The sequence below is a fragment of the Parasteatoda tepidariorum genome, chromosome 8, assembly GCF_982258835.1.
Source record: "Parasteatoda tepidariorum strain Cologne lab strain chromosome 8, Ptep-v5.0, whole genome shotgun sequence".
Classification (NCBI taxonomy): Eukaryota; Metazoa; Arthropoda; class Arachnida; order Araneae; family Theridiidae; genus Parasteatoda; species Parasteatoda tepidariorum.
Window position 1 is genome coordinate 71087100 of NC_141762.1, and position 18508 is coordinate 71105607.

At 29.6% G+C, this 18508-nt stretch overlaps 1 protein-coding gene across 1 annotated transcript in view; it reads right to left on the reverse strand.

The window, feature by feature from the left end:
* Positions 1-4023: 4023 nt before the first annotated feature.
* LOC107449348 (glucose dehydrogenase [FAD, quinone]) overlaps positions 4024-18508 on the reverse strand; it is a 129096-nt gene continuing 114611 nt past the window's right edge. The window contains exons 7-11 of the mRNA XM_016064849.5: positions 13699-13852; positions 12137-12300; positions 11065-11242; positions 6341-6563; positions 4024-4336 (exon numbers count right to left, since the gene is read on the reverse strand). Coding sequence (XP_015920335.1) covers positions 4165-4336; positions 6341-6563; positions 11065-11242; positions 12137-12300; positions 13699-13852 — 891 coding nt within the window. The 3' untranslated portion in view covers positions 4024-4164. The remainder of the gene's footprint in view (positions 4337-6340; positions 6564-11064; positions 11243-12136; positions 12301-13698; positions 13853-18508) is intronic.

Below are 18508 nucleotides of genomic sequence, written 5' to 3' on the forward strand. Positions count from 1 at the left end.
AGCAGCCAGTATTGCTTCACTTCGGTGTCTTACTGGGAACCATACTTTCACGATCAGTTCATTGCGGAACAACTTTTGGTTTGAGGGTTGTAGTTAAATAATCAACAAAAATTGAAGATATTTACTCTTTAATCATTTCCTTTAAATTTCAGTTCTCTTTTTTTAATTTTTCTTATTTTTCCTATATTTATATCAATATTTACATCAAATATTTTATTTATATTCACATCCCAGTTTAAACTACTTATGCTTTATGCTTAAAAAATAAAAAATTAAAGCTTTTTTTCGAAGTATATGGCAATATTTTACAGAATGACATTTGTAGGAATTTCTTGAGTTCAAAAAACAAAAATTTCGAGGGGCATTATTTAAATAACTGCTCTTATATAGTAACGTTGAACACATTGCTATATTCATAAACGTTCTCTAGTTTCGACTAATAAGTCTACTTTAACTTTTTGTGCTTTAAAATTTGGATTAGAAAAATGCAGCCATACTTTTATAAACATATGTCCATCAATTCTTCATGATAATTTTAAACTGTCCATGTAACGATTTTAAAATTCGCACATAAGCCATACTTTCATGAACACTATCGAGTTACAAGTGCCAATTTAAAAAAAAGCTAAAATTCCATTCAGAGAATATGGCTTCATTTATTATAGAATAACATACGTAGCAATTTTTTAAGCCCAAAAATATATAACAGTTTGCAAACCAATAAATTAATATTAATTTTATAACTGTCTTTTTGTAAATTGATTAAAAAGTTTCATTGCCTTCAAAAATATGCTGATAGAAATTAAAGTCCATTTGTTCCAGGCTTTATTGCTTGGTTGAACAATGTAAATTCAATCAATGTCGAATTATTGTACAATTTTTTATCTTACTATCAAGCTTTTTTCCAAGCATTTTAAATTTCAAGATTTTAATTATAAAAGTTTGTGCTAATTTGAATAAATGTTAATTCAAACCACCTTAAACCCCTATGCAATTTTTTCTCAGGATTTATTTCTTTGGATCGAGAGGTAAAGGAAGATTAATTAGTTGAATATGTAAAGAATAAATTACACAGACTTCTATTTAACGTTACTCAAAACAAATTTTATTAAACTTTTTTAATAAAAATCAAACAATTATGGTGATAACATAATAAATCGATTTGACAATACTTTGTAGAATGTAATTACACATTAAAAATTTATTAAAAAAATATTTGCTTTATTGAAACACAACAAATTAAAGGGAATTAACATCATTTATAGTTCTATTTTTTAATAAAATAACACGAATTAAGATTAAATGTACAGTAATATTTTTCATAGACACTTCAAAAACAATTTTTTATTCGTGCATTTATTTAAAAAATGTGTAATTTACTTTAGCAGACCAAAATAGCATTTTATAATTGTTGGTGCTAAAATTATGTATCATATGATTACATAATTGAAATAATTGCAATTACAGTAATACAATTACAATAATTTCAGTTAATACAATCAATTAATACAATTAATTTAAATTCATGATGAGTTTCACTAAAAATAAATTTGAAAAAAATATTATATTAATTTTAAATGTTTTGACTTTTTACAGAAACTTCATAAATTTATAAAAAGAAATTCGAAGTTGCTTTAAAAAAAATCTGAATAAAATTTTTGTGGAGTTCAAAAACACTCTTTAATGACATTAATTAAACATGAATAATGATTAAAAACAAAATATATTTTTTTCCTAGTTTTTTCAAAAAATATTTTTTTTGAATTACATTTTTATATAAAAAAATGAAGCTTCTTTAACAAATCAAAATAACAGGAGAAGCACTCTTTAATAAACTTTTATCGAAAATGAGTTATGATTAAATGTATAATAATTTTTATTGATAGATCTTTCATAATCAAATTTTGTAACACACAAATTTATAAAAAAGAAATGATGATGATGGGAATTGTAAACATTAATGATATTTCAACAAGTGCATATTTTTTTTTAAAAAACACCATGAATTCCCATACATCCAACCCTCAAAGTACTTTTTTGCAGACATAGTCACCTCAAGAAGTACATAGAAATCAAATATATAAAAACACATCTGACTCAAAAGACCCGTATCAGGTACGATAAAATAAAAATTGCTAAGGCACTTAAAATCTCTCAGAAACAATAGAAATATTTATAAACTTTGAACAGTGTTTACAAAAACAAACATAAAATAAATAAATATATTTACAAAACATTTCAAGTACTACTCTTAGAGTAATACGGAATGGCAACATTGAGAGTCATAGACTTTGATTTGAAAAGCTCAAAATCAACAAAGACTACAAATTTCTCTCGTTTGTAATGAAAAAACGAAACATTAAAATACATCTCTAACTTTGAAAATAGATCTAAAAAGTTAAAAAGTGGTGGCAAAATACATTTGCTAGTTATTAGATATATTTGGACGCAAAAGTTTTAAAGCTCTTCATAAAAAATAAGAATTTAGATTTTGTTTGGAGCCTGAACAAACTGCACAACAATTCCCCTATAAAATGCTCATCGTTAGACCTTTCTGCCCCTGGACTTCATATGGTTAGTTATAAACCGTTAGGTACTGTCTAAACAACCTAAGAACTCTTTCCGCTACAGGGCCGTCTGATGCTATAAAAACAAGAAAAAGTGTGTTCTAAAGAGAGGAGCCTTAATATTCCCCTCACGACACCACTTGAAACAGCTTAACCTCGCAAAGACACCATAGTGTTCCAGACAACTAGCGAGGGGAGTTCTTTAGCTAGACAGACAGTAATAAACTCCTATAACTAAATAATTCTTGATTTGGTTTAATAATTAATTATTATTAAATGGATTGAATTACTATGTTAGAAAATTATGAACAAGTTGAACCGTAACATTGTTTAAATTTGTTGCAACCTTAATGCTGTACCAAATTGAACCATAACATTGTTTAAATTTGTTCCATTTTTAATGTTGTGCCAAGATGAACCACAACATTGTTTAAATTTGTTGTCACCTTAATGCTGTGCTTAATTGAAAAAGATATGATTATGCAAATTAATTCTTCTTAAATTTAATCATCTGGCACTATGCTCTACCTTGAAATTAAAATGATTAAATTTAATACCTTAATCTGAATTTGCACTTTGTTTTTAAAATGAAATTTTACGGGATAAAAAAATAAATAAAAAATTCAATTTCTTTGAATAATGTTTGATCTTATGTAATTTCCCTCTCAAATTTCGTTGTTTGCGTTAAAACTTAAATAAATGAAATACTGATACGATATTTATTTAAGTTAAAAAAACAAATTTCAATATAGATTTTATCTGAAGGTTGAGAAAATTTTTTTTTAAGCATAGTTAAAAAATTTGAAAATTAAAAAAAAATAAATAATAATACCCTGTTTTGAAGCATAATTGTTATTACTTCTCACACAGTACGAGTAATGAAGGCAAATTTTCCAGGGGCTGAATGTCTGTAAACCACCACTTTTTACGTTTTGGACACATTTTCTTGTCACATCAATCATGGTTTAACGTATTAATTTACTTTTAATTTATTTTCGGAAATCATATCTTTCGAAATGTGATTTATTCACATCTTGCAATATTTGACATATTTTTTTATTTGAAATTTCGATATTTAGAAAAAAATAAGCCGGCAATACAATTTGCAACTCATTTGAAAGATTTAACTTCTGAGCATAAAATAAAAATATTGTCCTTAAGCTATCGATTGCGAATACAGTTGTGGGTAAGCTCAGCATTCTTTCTTCATTCTTTTACATATTTCAGGATGCAATAGAAAAATATTCTATATAACTCTTTCCCATGGATTTAGATAGTTATAGAGTTCTTATTTAAACTTGAATATTTGTTCTTCTACAATGTTGAAACGGTACATTTTTTTAAAAAATATCATAAATTGTCGATTCACAAAAATCACTTACATTTTTTTTTCAAGTAATCTTTTAAATCCTATTAACATGACAGACTTGAATTTTTTCAATTTAACAAAAATTTCTTCATAACTTTCGAGACATAGAATATTAGCCGTTGGTTAAACCACGTAATTTAAAGACTTATTATGATATTCAACATTCGGCACTATAATCTTAATGATATTTCACAATGTCAGAGAAACACTAATACACAAAACTAGCTATCACCGTTTTTTCTTTTTCTTTTTATCTTTTCGTCGTATTACCGTCCTTACACCTTTGATCATATCAGCAGCTTTTTCTGCTATCATAATTATTGGAGCATTTGTATTGCCAGTCACTATATTTGGCATTATTGAACCATCTACGACCCGCAAGCCATGCACCCCCTTGACCCTGAAAGGGAAGAAAATTATAGTTATTATCAATTTTGTTAATATTATTAATATTTTTAAATAAACGCATTTAAGATGAGTACTGAATTAGGCACTTCAGTGGCGCAGTAGGCTATGGCCTCGCTCGCACCTCCGGGGGAGCGCTAAGGTCAATAGTTCGAACCTACCTGGCAGCCAATTTAACAACCGGCGTGCATATGAAGTACTCGTAATGTGCATATCAAGCTCTGCTGTGGCTGAAAGTCCTGTTTTTGGTTGTTGCGTGAAAGTAGGGAGATAAAGATGCCAGCTCCGTTGCTGGCAACGTCGTCTCACAATGATAAAAAATGAGCAGTATTCATACCATGGCTGTTAAAAGATATAGCCCTGAAAAAAGGGCTAAGTACTTGGCCATGGTAGGATGATGTGCAATGAAATGGCTATTTAAATCACTGAAACTATCCGAAATGCCATTGTGACAATGATTCAAATTAATAATTAACGTACAAGTTGCATTGTTTTATTCTCTATATATTTAACTCTAAATAGGGGATTTAAATTCGTCAAATAATTTATAATTTTTTTCAAATCAGTGATATTAATTTGTTGAAATATTCTCTTGATGATTCGAAGCAGTGATTCTAATCTGTTGCGTTGAGTCACTATTCGAATAAGTTTATTTGTAGCAACGATAAGTTGATTTAATTGCTGATTTAAATCAACAGACTAAAATCAATGATTCGCTGTGGCTGAAAGTCCTGCTTTTGGTTGTGCGTGAAAGTATGGAGATAAAGTTGCCAGCTCAGTTGCTGGCAACGTCGTCTCACCATGATCAAAAATTCGTAGTATTCATACCATGGCCGTTAAAAGATATAGCCCTGAAAAAAGGCCTAAGTACTTGGACATGGTACGGTGATGTGCACTAAAATGGCAATTTAAATCACTGAAACTATTCGAAACACCATTGTGACAATGATTTAAATTGATAATTAACATACAAGTTTCATTGTTTTATTCTCTATATATTTAACTAATAGGTGATTTAAATTCGTCAAATAATTTATAAATTTTTTCGAATCAGTGATATTAATTTGTTGAAATATTTTCATGCTGATTCGAAGCAGTGATTCTAATCTGTTGCGTTGAATTAATATTCGAATAAGTTTATTTGTAGCATTGATAACTTGATTTAGTTGCTGATTTAAATCAACAGACTAAAATCAATGATTCGTATGAATATCACAATAATTAATTTTATTTAAATCAATAATTCTAGTATGTTTATTTGAATCATTTAGTTAAGGAAGTTGTTTTGAATTAATTTGAATCAGTGATTCTTGTCAGTTTATTTCAACCCGAAACTCAAGTCAGTTTATTCGAATAACTCAATTCAAATCAGTAGGATACACCAGATGACTATAATACGTTGATTCGAACCCGTTGATTTTTAAAAGTTGAATCGCGTTAATGGATTTTATGGTGTTAATTTAAATCTGCTAAAATTAATTCGTTTATTAACCTTGATACTGATTCAAATCATCGATCTGTGGTTTTTAATAAGTGATATGAAAATCCAAATTTTAATGAATTAATTTAAATAGCTTAAATAGAAAATTTATTAAAAATCCCAATTTTTAATGAAATTTTAAGTTTTAATGAATCTTCCAACACAAAGATCTTTTAAATTATTCCGCACATATTCATTACAGAATATTCTGTAGTGATCACATACATTTTTAGAGCTCTTGTCAAAAATTGAAATCAAAATAGTATGCACATTAAGTTTTGGAAAGTAAAATTTTAGTGAAAAGGAAACAAAACGCCATTAAAATCTGTTGAATCACTAGTGAATTGAAAAGCATTAAAAATGATTCGATTGCTTGAGGAAATAGGAGACGTTTCTATTAATCGCTTTTCAGCTTTTTCTATTAATCGCTTTTTATTTTGATTTTTAAGAATATAGATGAAGAATATTCATTACAAAACAGTTATCTGCATGTATTAATCAAACAGAATAAGTTATTACCTCAACTGTGGATCAACCACTGCTGTTGGATCATTGGCAGCCCCCATTTTGCAGGTGCCTACAGGATGATAGATGGTTGATGTGTAAGTGCGAGCAACACAAGCCAGGTACTCATCACTATTTTTTGTATAGATCTCGCATCCTGGAAATGTGGTCTCATAAGGGTGACCTCCGAATTTCTTGAATGCTGGTGATTCTCCGAAGGCCATGCAAATCTTCATTGCTGTAAAGTAAAGTTAGTTTAATTGGCCGTCAATAATCTCTCTCTATCTATGTATATACCTGTATATACACAGTCCAGTCACATTAATGTGACCACCTGTCAAAAGCTAGACTAACCACCTTTGGCTGAGCTGACCGCTGCTAGACGTGCAGGAAGAGAGTAAATTAGGTTTACTCTTGGTAGCTCCTTGGTTCATCTGGGCGGCCAGTTGCTCAACAGTTGCACGTCTATTCGCCCGAACGCATCTCCGTAGCCTTCGTTCACCTTTGTCATCTATAGCCCGTGGTGCACCACATGTGCCACGCCGATGATTTTGGATAGTGCCATTTTGCCATGCACGGTATACTTTTACCACGGCGGCACACGAACAGTTCACAAAATTAGCCGTTTCCGAAATGCTTTCATCCTTGACCCGAAAGCCAATAATCATGCCCTTTTGGACGTAGGCATATATATATATATATATATATATATATATATATATATATATATATATATATATATATATATATATATATATATATATATATATATATATATATATATATATATATATATATATATATATATATATATATATATATATATATATATATATATATATATATATATATATATATATATATATATATATATATATATATATATAATGAGTATATATAATGATATATATAATATGATGATATATATAATGAGTATATATAAATATAAAATGAGATCCGAGATAGCCTGGTTGACCTTGGGCCCATGTTCTAGAGGTCGTGAGTTTGATCCCCGACTATATACCAAAGACTCAGAGAAGAAGAAGATGAAGTAAATGGTGAGAGGTGCACGTTAAATTTGTCGGATCACAATTTCCCCCATTCTCCTATATCAAATCAATGCCTCTGGAGGTATTGAGTTGGAGTTTCATCTTCTTCTAATTCAGGTCAAAATTACGATCTATGGATGAATGAAAGGACATATGAAAGGGTCCATCCTATAAACGAGCTGTGACGCGTGTGTAATTTACGTTGTATTCTTGGCCATAGATGGTGATATCGAAAAACAGGAAACGCACCCTCTGCCTTAAATTCGATTGGCTTCGGCAAACAGGTTGGATGAAATTGGCAAGTTGTATTTGAAACAAGAACAAAAATTTTAAAAATGTATATATTTTGAAATTTAAACAAAATAACGAAAAAAAGTAGGAAAAAGTATTTTAATGCTATGATTTTTTGCTCTCTCGATCTGTGAAGAAAATAATAGAGTATCGATTGTTCATCACCGTTCAGGTGAAACAGCGGACAAGCGTTATCCAAATGAAATTCCATTTTTTAGAACAAAATATTCCTCTTATTTTTTTAAACGAAAACAAATAAGAAAATTTAACAAACATAACAGAATCAAAATAACATTCAGTTCATCAGAAATATTTGCTTTGAATTTTTTTCATGTATGCTTTTGCTATCTGTGATGTAGAAAGAGTTCTGAAATAAACAGTGAAATGTAATGTTCGGAAATCTTAAATGATTGAGCGACCTAGTTAATGCTAATTAATTGTACAATTTATTAAATACATTATAAAGTTGCGAAATAAAATTTAATAGCCTACTTAGATTTTCCAAATTTTCACGTAGGGAAATTTTTTGGATTAGTAACTATAACTGTCATTTCTGATCAAAAAAAAAAAACAAAAAAATAACTGTTAAAAAACCAAAATCTTTGATATTTAAACCATTCATTTGGTAATTTTTCCCTTCGTGTAGCGATTTACAATAAATTTTATTATTCAAAATTATAGTTTGTATTACTACACATTTAGTAAAAATACAAAACTGAAAAGTAAATTGAACCGAATTATGGTTCTTATGCCCTGTTCTAAGGTACCATGATGAAATTTACCATATTTCATCCAATGCTATAAAACCATAATTTATTGATAGTTTTACTAAATTCATTACCATAACACTTTGGTAAAAATAAACGAGCTTATTTATTTTTCCATAAGGTATCATGATATTATCAAATTTGACCGCATTTACTTCTAAACAGTATGGTAATAAAACCATATTTTTTCTTAATCCTACCCAAAGTCATTACCAAAGCGTTTCGGTAAAAATTACCCTGCTTTTCGGCGTTTACATGGGACCAGAAACATGGTAAATCTTACCATATTCTAGTAGTTTTGATCAAACTTTTTTTTCTTAGTGTAAAGTTATTCCGTGACTGAAAAAGTTGGATAATATCTGCTTTAAACAATATAGAAAATTTGAATGCATTACACTGATTTTTAATTTCAATTAAACCTCTGTTCAAGTTAAGATCATATAGTAGCTAATTTGCACAACATAATAGTTTAGCCTCGAACCAATTGTTCTGGGAATGTATGTAACAAAGTTGGATATTGTTAATAATGTATCAAAGTTAGATATTGTTAATAATATATCAAAGTTAGATATTGTTAATAATACATCAAAGTTAGATATCTCTATATAACATAAGAACGTAATGATATAACACTGTTCTTTATTTTTGTCGGAGCATTGATGAAACACGTGGTAGGATTCAATTTTAACATAGTAATTTCAATTTTTCTGGTTGTTATTAGCATAAAATTAATGAGAGTCATAAAGGTACAGGGCTGCCAACTACAGTTGGCATATGGTTTTTATAAAAGCATAGTATACTATGCTTTTATAAAAAATATTTTATAGCGAGGTAAACTAGGGATACCAGCAAGTGACATACAGTGAATATATCGATTCTGATTGGTTGATGAAGCGTGGCATTTGTGTACGTAAACAACTGTTCATTCTTTTCTATTGCGAGTAAGCCAAGTCCGTCAAGTATCAATTCTCTTACTCGACACATTCTATATTCTTTCACAAATATTTCAATTCTTTCACTATATGTTTCCTACTTAACATAAAGACAGGCGTGAAGACATGTAGAACATAAACAAACTAACTATGCATCAATGTTACCAGGTACACAAAACAAAATATATCACGATTACAATAAAATACGTAAACAAATAATAAATCGAAGTTAAGTAAAATATATAGACGATAAAGAATTATATTTTAACAAATCCGATGTGTGATACGGCGTTGTATTTAATTAACTTCAAGTTAATAACATTCTAACTTATGTAGAGAAACGTAGCTCGACTTTAACACGCCATGTTGCTCATAAATGATCAGCTGGCTCTGAAGTTATAGGTCACGTGTCTGTGTATCAGTGATTGTCTTCTTCTCGAGTTGCAAGCACCCAATCAAAAACTAAAGCTTTCATAATTTTTGGTAATTTTGCCCACATTTTAGAAGTCTTACGATAGAAGATCTGGGACATAAATGTGTTCCATATGAACTTTTGAATCCTTAACATGTGGTGGTAAAATTAAGTTCAAATCAAATTTATAAAACAAAGAATCATACATTAAAATATAAACTTAGCTTCCACTAGAAGAAATTTTACCAAAAAGCATTGAAAGTTGGCAATCCTGAATTTATTGATTTCAGATAAAATATTTTTGTATTCTTAATTTAAAGGTATTTACCTGCAATATTCATTTTTTCTTTTTCTGCTCTACTATTTTTAATTTTTTTGATTTTGATTTTTGTTCTAAATGAAGAGTTTATAACCAAAAGAATTGTTTCTTTATTATAAAGTATTTCTAAGATGTTACCTTATTATGTCAGATTTCAGAATAAACTTACATAAATATTGGACTAAATATTTTTATTATTTTACAATTATTATTTTTGGTATAAATTACATTAATATGTTATCATAAATTTTCGTTAGAGTGATTTGTTAAATGGCTTAGAACTTAACTATCAGCTTCAAGCAGAAAGTGACGCATGTGCTAATTAGATTTAATAAATCAGCCTAAGTGAAAATTTTCAATTATGGTTGTTAATTCACCAAATTTGCTGTAACAATATACCTCCAATTTTAAATGTTATTTAAAAAATGATTTGTAAGCTAAATTATATATGTTCACTAAGCGATCCTAATTAAATCTTTTGAGATATATTTGGATGTGGAATGAGGGCACAGGAGTAAGTAAACAGAATTCTTTTTAGTATATATTTTAAGTCAATAATTTTAACTTTCGTAGAAAACTGTTTTATGCTAAGAAACAAAAATTATTGCTAATCAGCCACGGTAGCTCGGGGGATAGAGAGTTCGTCTCCCAATGAGGTAACCCAGGATCGTAACCCAGAGATGGCTGATTGATACGCATTCTGCTTGCACCGACCACAGTGCTGACGTAAATTATCTTCAGTGGGAGATGAATCATGGGTTAGAATCCCCTTGCCGTTGGGCTAACCGTGGGAAATTTACTTGGCTTTCCTCTCCATTTTACAAAACCTAGGAAATTTTCCTAGGTTTTCTTCTCCATGCGGCTGCAAACAGGGTGCTGGGCCTCTAGTTTTAACAAAGCAAATTAACATAACAAAGGTCAATATTGTTGAAAGTATTAGGAAGTAACATAGAAAGCTATATATCTTACCATCCACCATGGTGAGAACATCTTGAGGATGAGTGAGGTATCTAGGATCGATTACTGGAGGATCATAGGGATCAGTTGTCCGCAATTTAATATATCCACGACTCTTTGGCCTCAGAAGAACGGGACAAAATGTATAAGCATCTCTGTAGGCATAAGGCTTGTAAACCTTCTCCCAAAGCTGCAACAGATTTTTTAAAATAAATTTGCTGTGGAAGTGTACAGGAAAATACTGTAGTATTACTAGCATATTTTTATTACTATGTTTTTATGAGTTCGCTATCGTATTTTCATAGTTTAAATTTTACAATTGTAAACTACTTTCGGACTAGTTAGCACCCTCAAAATTTAAAGCTACGTTCCCGATGAAAATAGAAGTTTGATTTATTTCCAGACAGAAATTATAGTGATGATATTGCCAAAGAAATTAACAATCAAAATTCAATCCTCAATCAAAATTTAAACCTCTCTCCGACTAACGAATGTCTATTTTAAGTAGCAATACAAGTTTCAATTGTTTAATCTCTAAAAGTCGAGAATTGACGCAATTTTCCTAGACCAATACAATTTATCGTCTATCAAAGTTGCGATATTTTTCCTAAATAGTTATGAGTTCTCAAATTTCAACTGGAGATTCGAGATTAAGTCTATATAATTCGGTTTTTTTAAATGATGCAGGCAGAATTTATCACCACTCAAAAAATGTGATCACTTTTCGACATTTACAAACTAACAGACACTTAACTAGACAAAAAGAGAAAAACATAAATGAATTAAATATTTAAAAGCTACGTGTTTCAAAAGGATTTATAAATGGAAAATATTTTTATTTTAACAAGACTTAGTAAGTAAGGCATAGGTATGAAAACTTCTATCGTCGCTGAAAATTCTCCACCACTCTTCTTTCGAAGGTGATGCATCCTAAGTTTTCAAAATAAAATTATTTTTACCTTTTTCTCATCAAATAACACGAAAAAACGAGTATTTTTTTTAAAAACAAGACTCTACAATTAATCTTGCTGTAAAGAAAGGTATAAGAATTTTTAGAAAGTAAGATGCAAAATTTTAACTTTACCTCTCTTCTTTGGCCATGTACTCGCTGAAACGTTTGGCCACCATCAGATGCAGGTGACCCTGACAAGAAATGAATTTCTACATCCGGGAAATCCTCCGATTTATTGGCATATTTAGTATTGATGAAAGCTAAGCCTTCCACACCTCCCAGCACAGTTAATGGTCCTAGATGAATAAAAAAAAATTAAGCCTAAGAATAAAAACAAGATAAATTTAACAGCCGAAATTGATCGATTGACTAATTTAACATTCCCCAACACAGTTAATGGTTTTAGTTGAAATTATTTTAAATTAGAAAACTAGCAAAACAACTTAAGTAAGTCAAAAAACTGTAATTCTTTGATTGATTCCTTCAATATTGACCAATGTCATTTTCCGTTGAATACATTCTTTTTATGTAAACTCTGTGATGCATGAAAACAAAGAATCTTTATTAGCTTTAATACAAAATTTTGTTATCAAATTACATCATACGAGAAAGGAAACAATCAGAATTAAACAGAAGGAATTTTCTTCATTCAACAGTATATGCATAACACGGTTCCCAGCAGATCACCGAAGTCAAGCATCACTGGCTGAGGTCAGTGTGCGGGTGGGTGACCACTTGGATCAGTCTGCGTAGGGACCGAGGGTGTGCGGTATTGGTCCACGTTAAACTGTTCTACCGTAAAGTGCTCGACTTCACTTGCAGGTCGTCGGGCTACCGAAGCGGGGGTGCCATCCCCTCTGCAGAGGATCAAAATTGTGATGGTATGTCTTCGGATCATCCTCAGGGATGTTTCCCAGACCGTCGCCAATAGCCCATTGTGCAGCTCTAGTGCGACGTAAATGAACAACAAAAACAAAACATGCGTAACTTTTTTTCGATGTTAGATATTTTTAAAATTAGTTAATAAAATTTTCACCAGATGTGATGGTGAGGATGATTCTTATCTCTCTGATCTGTATCCGATCAGATGAATGAGTTCGCTTATTTCAAATACTTCCAAAACATACATAGATCTCTTCAGAAGGCCCTCGGGTACTAAGTTAACGCAATTAATCAGATATTTCGAAATGGCTTCTGCTTTTCTAGAGTTGATGCTAACTGGAAATGCTTCAGAACCATGGAGAAATCTGAGGGTTTTTAAATCTCAGTAGACAATCGAGTTAAAGTTATTAGTCGTTGCAAAAAAGTTTATTAGTCGTTTTGGGGGACAAAACCGTTTCTGAAATTTTACATTATTTGATTAATGAGCTATTCTTCGGTAAGTAGGATGTATTTTTTTAAAAAAAAATTTGATTTTTTATATTTTAAAGATTTAGAGAAAAAAATAAATTTTTTATATGTATATATGTGTGTGCCAGAAGCAGATCATATATACATTAAACAAACACCAAAATTACGCCACTGTTTGATATGCTATGTTTTGCTCATTTATTCATACAATGATTCAATACAAATTATTTTAAGGATTTTCATGCTCTTAAAGAAATGAAGAAAAAAAAAAATTTTATAAAATGGCATCTAGTAATTGAGAAAAAAAATTTTCGGTTACCACTTTTTGTTTCCCATTTACTAACCTCGTCCGATTGAGAGATATCGAACTATTTCTTTGAATGTAAAAACTCGTGGCTGAACAATGGCAACTGGTTCACTAACTAAGTAATGGATTCCACCAGGGAATATATGATCTTGTAAGTTATATCCAACAGGAAGATCTGCAATAACAGGTATCTGAAAGAAAGTTATCAAATATAAATAACTTATAACTGTCATTATCGCTTGTTTTTAAAAGAAATTTCACATATTTTTTTTAAACATGCAGTTTACATTTGCCAGCATTTTATCCAAAACTAATATAAATATATCACATTTAAGAAAAACGCAGATCTACGATATTTTTTTTTTTTAATTTCGTTTTGTTTTGTTTTGGAACCTGAAATTTTTTCTACATTTGATTTTTTGGGTATTAGATCTGCAAAAAAGTATATTTTTAATTAACTCTACTTTTAATAATTATTCACGGTAATTACACTATAAGAACTGAGGTGTAATATCGCTCCAAATATGTTGTTAAACAACGCAAAAAACAGTGTGAAGGAACACTTTATTCTGGGCTAACACCAATCCAGTGTTCATAAGAGATTTGAAGGATGTTATTTAAATCTAAACACTTATAAAAAGAATAATTTTACTCCAAAATCACACACTCTTACTGTTTCACCATATGAGAACTATTTTCACTTCCGAAAACATCAATGTTGGCACGCAATCGCAAAAAGGAAACTCCAAGTAAAATATTGCGAGCCGATCGCATATAATTTAGAATGAAGTGGCGAGAGTTGGTTATTATTTCCAACGCTGTTGTTCTTCAGAAACAAAAATTTGCCTTTAAATGTGTATTATATTATAATGATTTTATACTGCATAAATTCTATTCGCCTCCGCTCTATTAAGCCTAGTTCGAATTCGTCTTAAGTTTCTCTGTGTGCTACGCACATGTTTGTTTTGCAAAAATTATAAGAATTAGTGTGTATATTGATTCTAAATTGATTTTTACTTAATTCGTATTTTATTTTATTTTATTTTATAACCGTCGTTGAACAGCCGATCCAGTTTTTGGGTTTATTATTACTAATGCTCAACTCCATAGCCTTGTAATTTTTAACCCAATCCAGAAGACGAGGTAACTCCTGGACCAAATATTGGGAGAAATGCGCCTGCGTGAAAGATTTTTGATAGAACTAACCCACATTTGCGTTACATGAAGAGGAAAACCACGAAAATCTCCCACGGTTAACCTGACGGCAAGGGGACTCTAACCCATGATCCGTCTACCACTGAGGGTATTTTACGTCAGCACTGTGGTCGACGCGAGCCGGGTGTGGAAATCGAATCGACTAGCCATCACCGGGATTTGAAACCGGTTTACCTTATTCGAAGGCGAGCGCTCTATCCCCTAAGCCACCACTGCTCTTTATAATGTATTGTAAAAATAACTTTGCTGACTCTTATGTGCATCATATCTTACTGTAATCAGAAATTTTAGTGTTACTGAAAAATAAAAATTACTTTATACCAAGTAATGTAAAAGATCTTTAGCGTAGTTAAACAATAGAAATGTATGACGTTTTATTACATCACTTTGGTGTAAAGCAGTTGCCACCATTTTTGTTGCTGAGAAACACTAATAGTTTTTACAGAGTACTAAAATATTGCGTTTATCACCTATAATTTAAAACGAATTGCACGGATTATAGTTTATATGCTTCAGTTGAATAATGACTATTAAACAGTTTTTTCTGACTCATTTAGATTTGTGAGATAGAGAAACGCAGAATATATTCTTTAAATTTCGCAATTTTAAAAAACTTACACCGATTCTGTAAAATTGAATGATTTGTTCCAGCAGAAACAGTCGAATATCAAGTTTTTCAATAAAAAGTTGAAAAGAGTATTTTACCAACTTCAGAAAAACGATAGGAAATATTTTCAGAAATACGTTCTACTAAATTTTTGATAATGAATAATGATTACATAAATATTATTATACGAAATTGTATACATAATATACAAATACGATACGTAACATAATAATTATACAAATGATTATACACTGTAAAAAAAAAATCCGGATCAAATTACGGAAATAGTGACATCACTCAGAGTGCCAGTACTTTTCACCGTAAAACCCATTTTTTACTGTAAAATTTTGATCAAATAAAAAATATGATGAACCAAAAATTTTACAGTAATATTTATTTATTGTAAAATCACTGAATCACTATAATTAAATAAATATTAATGCAAAATAATTTTTTTGCATTTTACGGTAAAAACTGATTTTGCGGTAAAATGAATTTTAAGGTTGCTGCACTCAGAGCGCCAGTACTTTTAACCATAATTTGATCAGGAATTTTTTACATTGCGTAATACACTATAATTCTTGCAGATTTTTTACAAAATTATACTGTTAAAAGGTACCATACCATTGGATTAGAGCAGTAGCTATGTTTTCAAATTTTTATACTATTTTGTTTCAGCATTTATTTTGAAACATAATAAATTATACTTGGATTTATTGAATACTTATATAAACGTGAAAACGTAATTAAAGAGTAATTTTTACAAATTAATACTTTCCGAATCAATTTCAGAAATTTGCTTAGCAAAATGTTGCTACATAAAAATAAAGTTGCTAAGCACATGATGAGCTGTAACTGTGTCTTAATATCCGTTCAGTTTAAATTTTTCTGTGATCAAAGCATGGGTGACTTTAAATGTTAAAAGAAATTAATTTCGAATTGCACATTATATCAGCTTGCAAATTTTTAGTTGTAATTTTATCTTGAAATATCAGTTGACTAACGGATTTTACTTATGCACTGCAAAAAGTCCCGGATTAACTTACAGTATATAGTACTGGTAATTTAAGTGGATCATCCGTAAAATCCATTTTACCGTAAATCCCTTGTTACCGTAAAATATTGTACCGTAATTTTGACAGTAGAAGTAATTAGAATGATTCAGTAGTTTTAAGGTAATTATTACAGTAAAAATTCCAGTATATCAGATTTTTTTGTTCTGTAACATGATCCGAAAAAATGGATTTTATGGTAGAAAGTACCGGCATCTGTAAGTGCTGATAATTTTTAGCATAATTTGATGCGGAATCTATTTTTAATTTGGAATAGAGCATTTGAGAAATTAAATTCAAAAATTACATCCTGTAATTTTCCATCATGATTATTTTTTTTGAAGAAAATAATCTGCAAAATGATGCCATACGATTAGTATTTAATTAGAATTTTCCCTCCATATTGGCGTTCGAATACTACGATTTTTTTTAATGAAAACCTGACAAACATATTACGACTGGAGGGAAATTTTAAAAATTTATTTTACAAATTTGCTATGTGTTTCATTCAACCTTTTTTTATTACCCACATAAATATTTGTCACAAAAATCTCACTGTTAAATGGTCCATGAAGATTTGTAATTTTTTTTCTGACATTGCAATCGTGTATTAGGTCATAAAATTTAAAAAAAAAAGAAGTTTATTTTCTAAATACTAAAATCTATTTTACAAAAAAAACATTTATTAAATATTTTCTAGCCTGAAATTACACTATTGAGTATCTATTTTTTTTGTTTATTAATTTAATAAAAATTCAGTTGTATAACTTTTTTTGAGATAGCTCTTCACCGAAGAAAAATTATAATTAACTATTTAAATCAAATCGAGAGCGTTTTAATGGGAGCGAAACTTCATCCTCAAATTTTAACATTGAAAATTAATTTTTTAATTCAACTCATTTTACATGATCTTATGCTACTTTCGAAGAATGCATATAATTCCATTGAAATTTAAATGAATATATCATCTTCCAGTGATTTATCGAGAAAGAATTTACGACGAAAAACAATTATTGATTCGAGAAATATCAAAATTTCTTCTTTCCTTCAAGGTGACGATTTTCAAATTTGTCCTGATTTTTAATAAGGAACTAAAAAAATATCTTACAGATTCTGTTTTAGTTATTCTATAGTAGAAGCAAAAATATCACGCAAATGAGCCAACAGGAACTGATTTTGGTCGATACTTAAAGGACGAAAAAAAAATTAGATTATTATTAGATTGCGTTTCATCAGTTTTCTTATGCCTCATTTAAATTTGTTAGTTATTTTTCTTTTTGAAAAAAAAAAGAATCAGTCAAATTGAAAGCATGGAAAGGTTGAAGGTTTTATTATAATCAAAAGTAAACGCAAAATTAATGTTCCCTTAAAAATGTTTTTTTTTTTATTTTTTTTATTTTTTTAAAGAGATCATTTTTTTGTCGAGGCATTTCAATTAATGACCCGAGGCGATGTACAGATTTAAGCAAGCCTTGCACCACTGAGTATATAAGATATTATATAGGAGAAAAATAAAAAAATAAAAAATAAAGAAACACGCGAGCACCGGATATTAACGTACTTTTTTAATTATAGCAAATTTATTGCCAGAAAAACTGTAGTCATAAATTTGCAATAAATTACCTATATTTAAATATCCTTAAAAATAGATTAAATTTTTGATCTACTGTTCGCAGATTCGTTGCGTTGACAAAACAAAACGTGAGTATTTCTCTTACTGAATTACTTGTCGATATTTATAGAGTGAAAGTTTTGTAAAATGGTCTATTAATCACATTTATTCGGTTGGATTAGTTTAGGTTTTATACTCATAACACTTGTGGATTGTTGTTTTAATTCTTAATCTATTTTTTCTAAGCGATTTACAAAGAAATTTAAGGTTTTCAATTTCTAAGTAGCTTGAATGCAATAACAATTAAAATACTAATGACCATAGTTTAAATTCATTCGTTTAATTAAACAAATTGTGATGT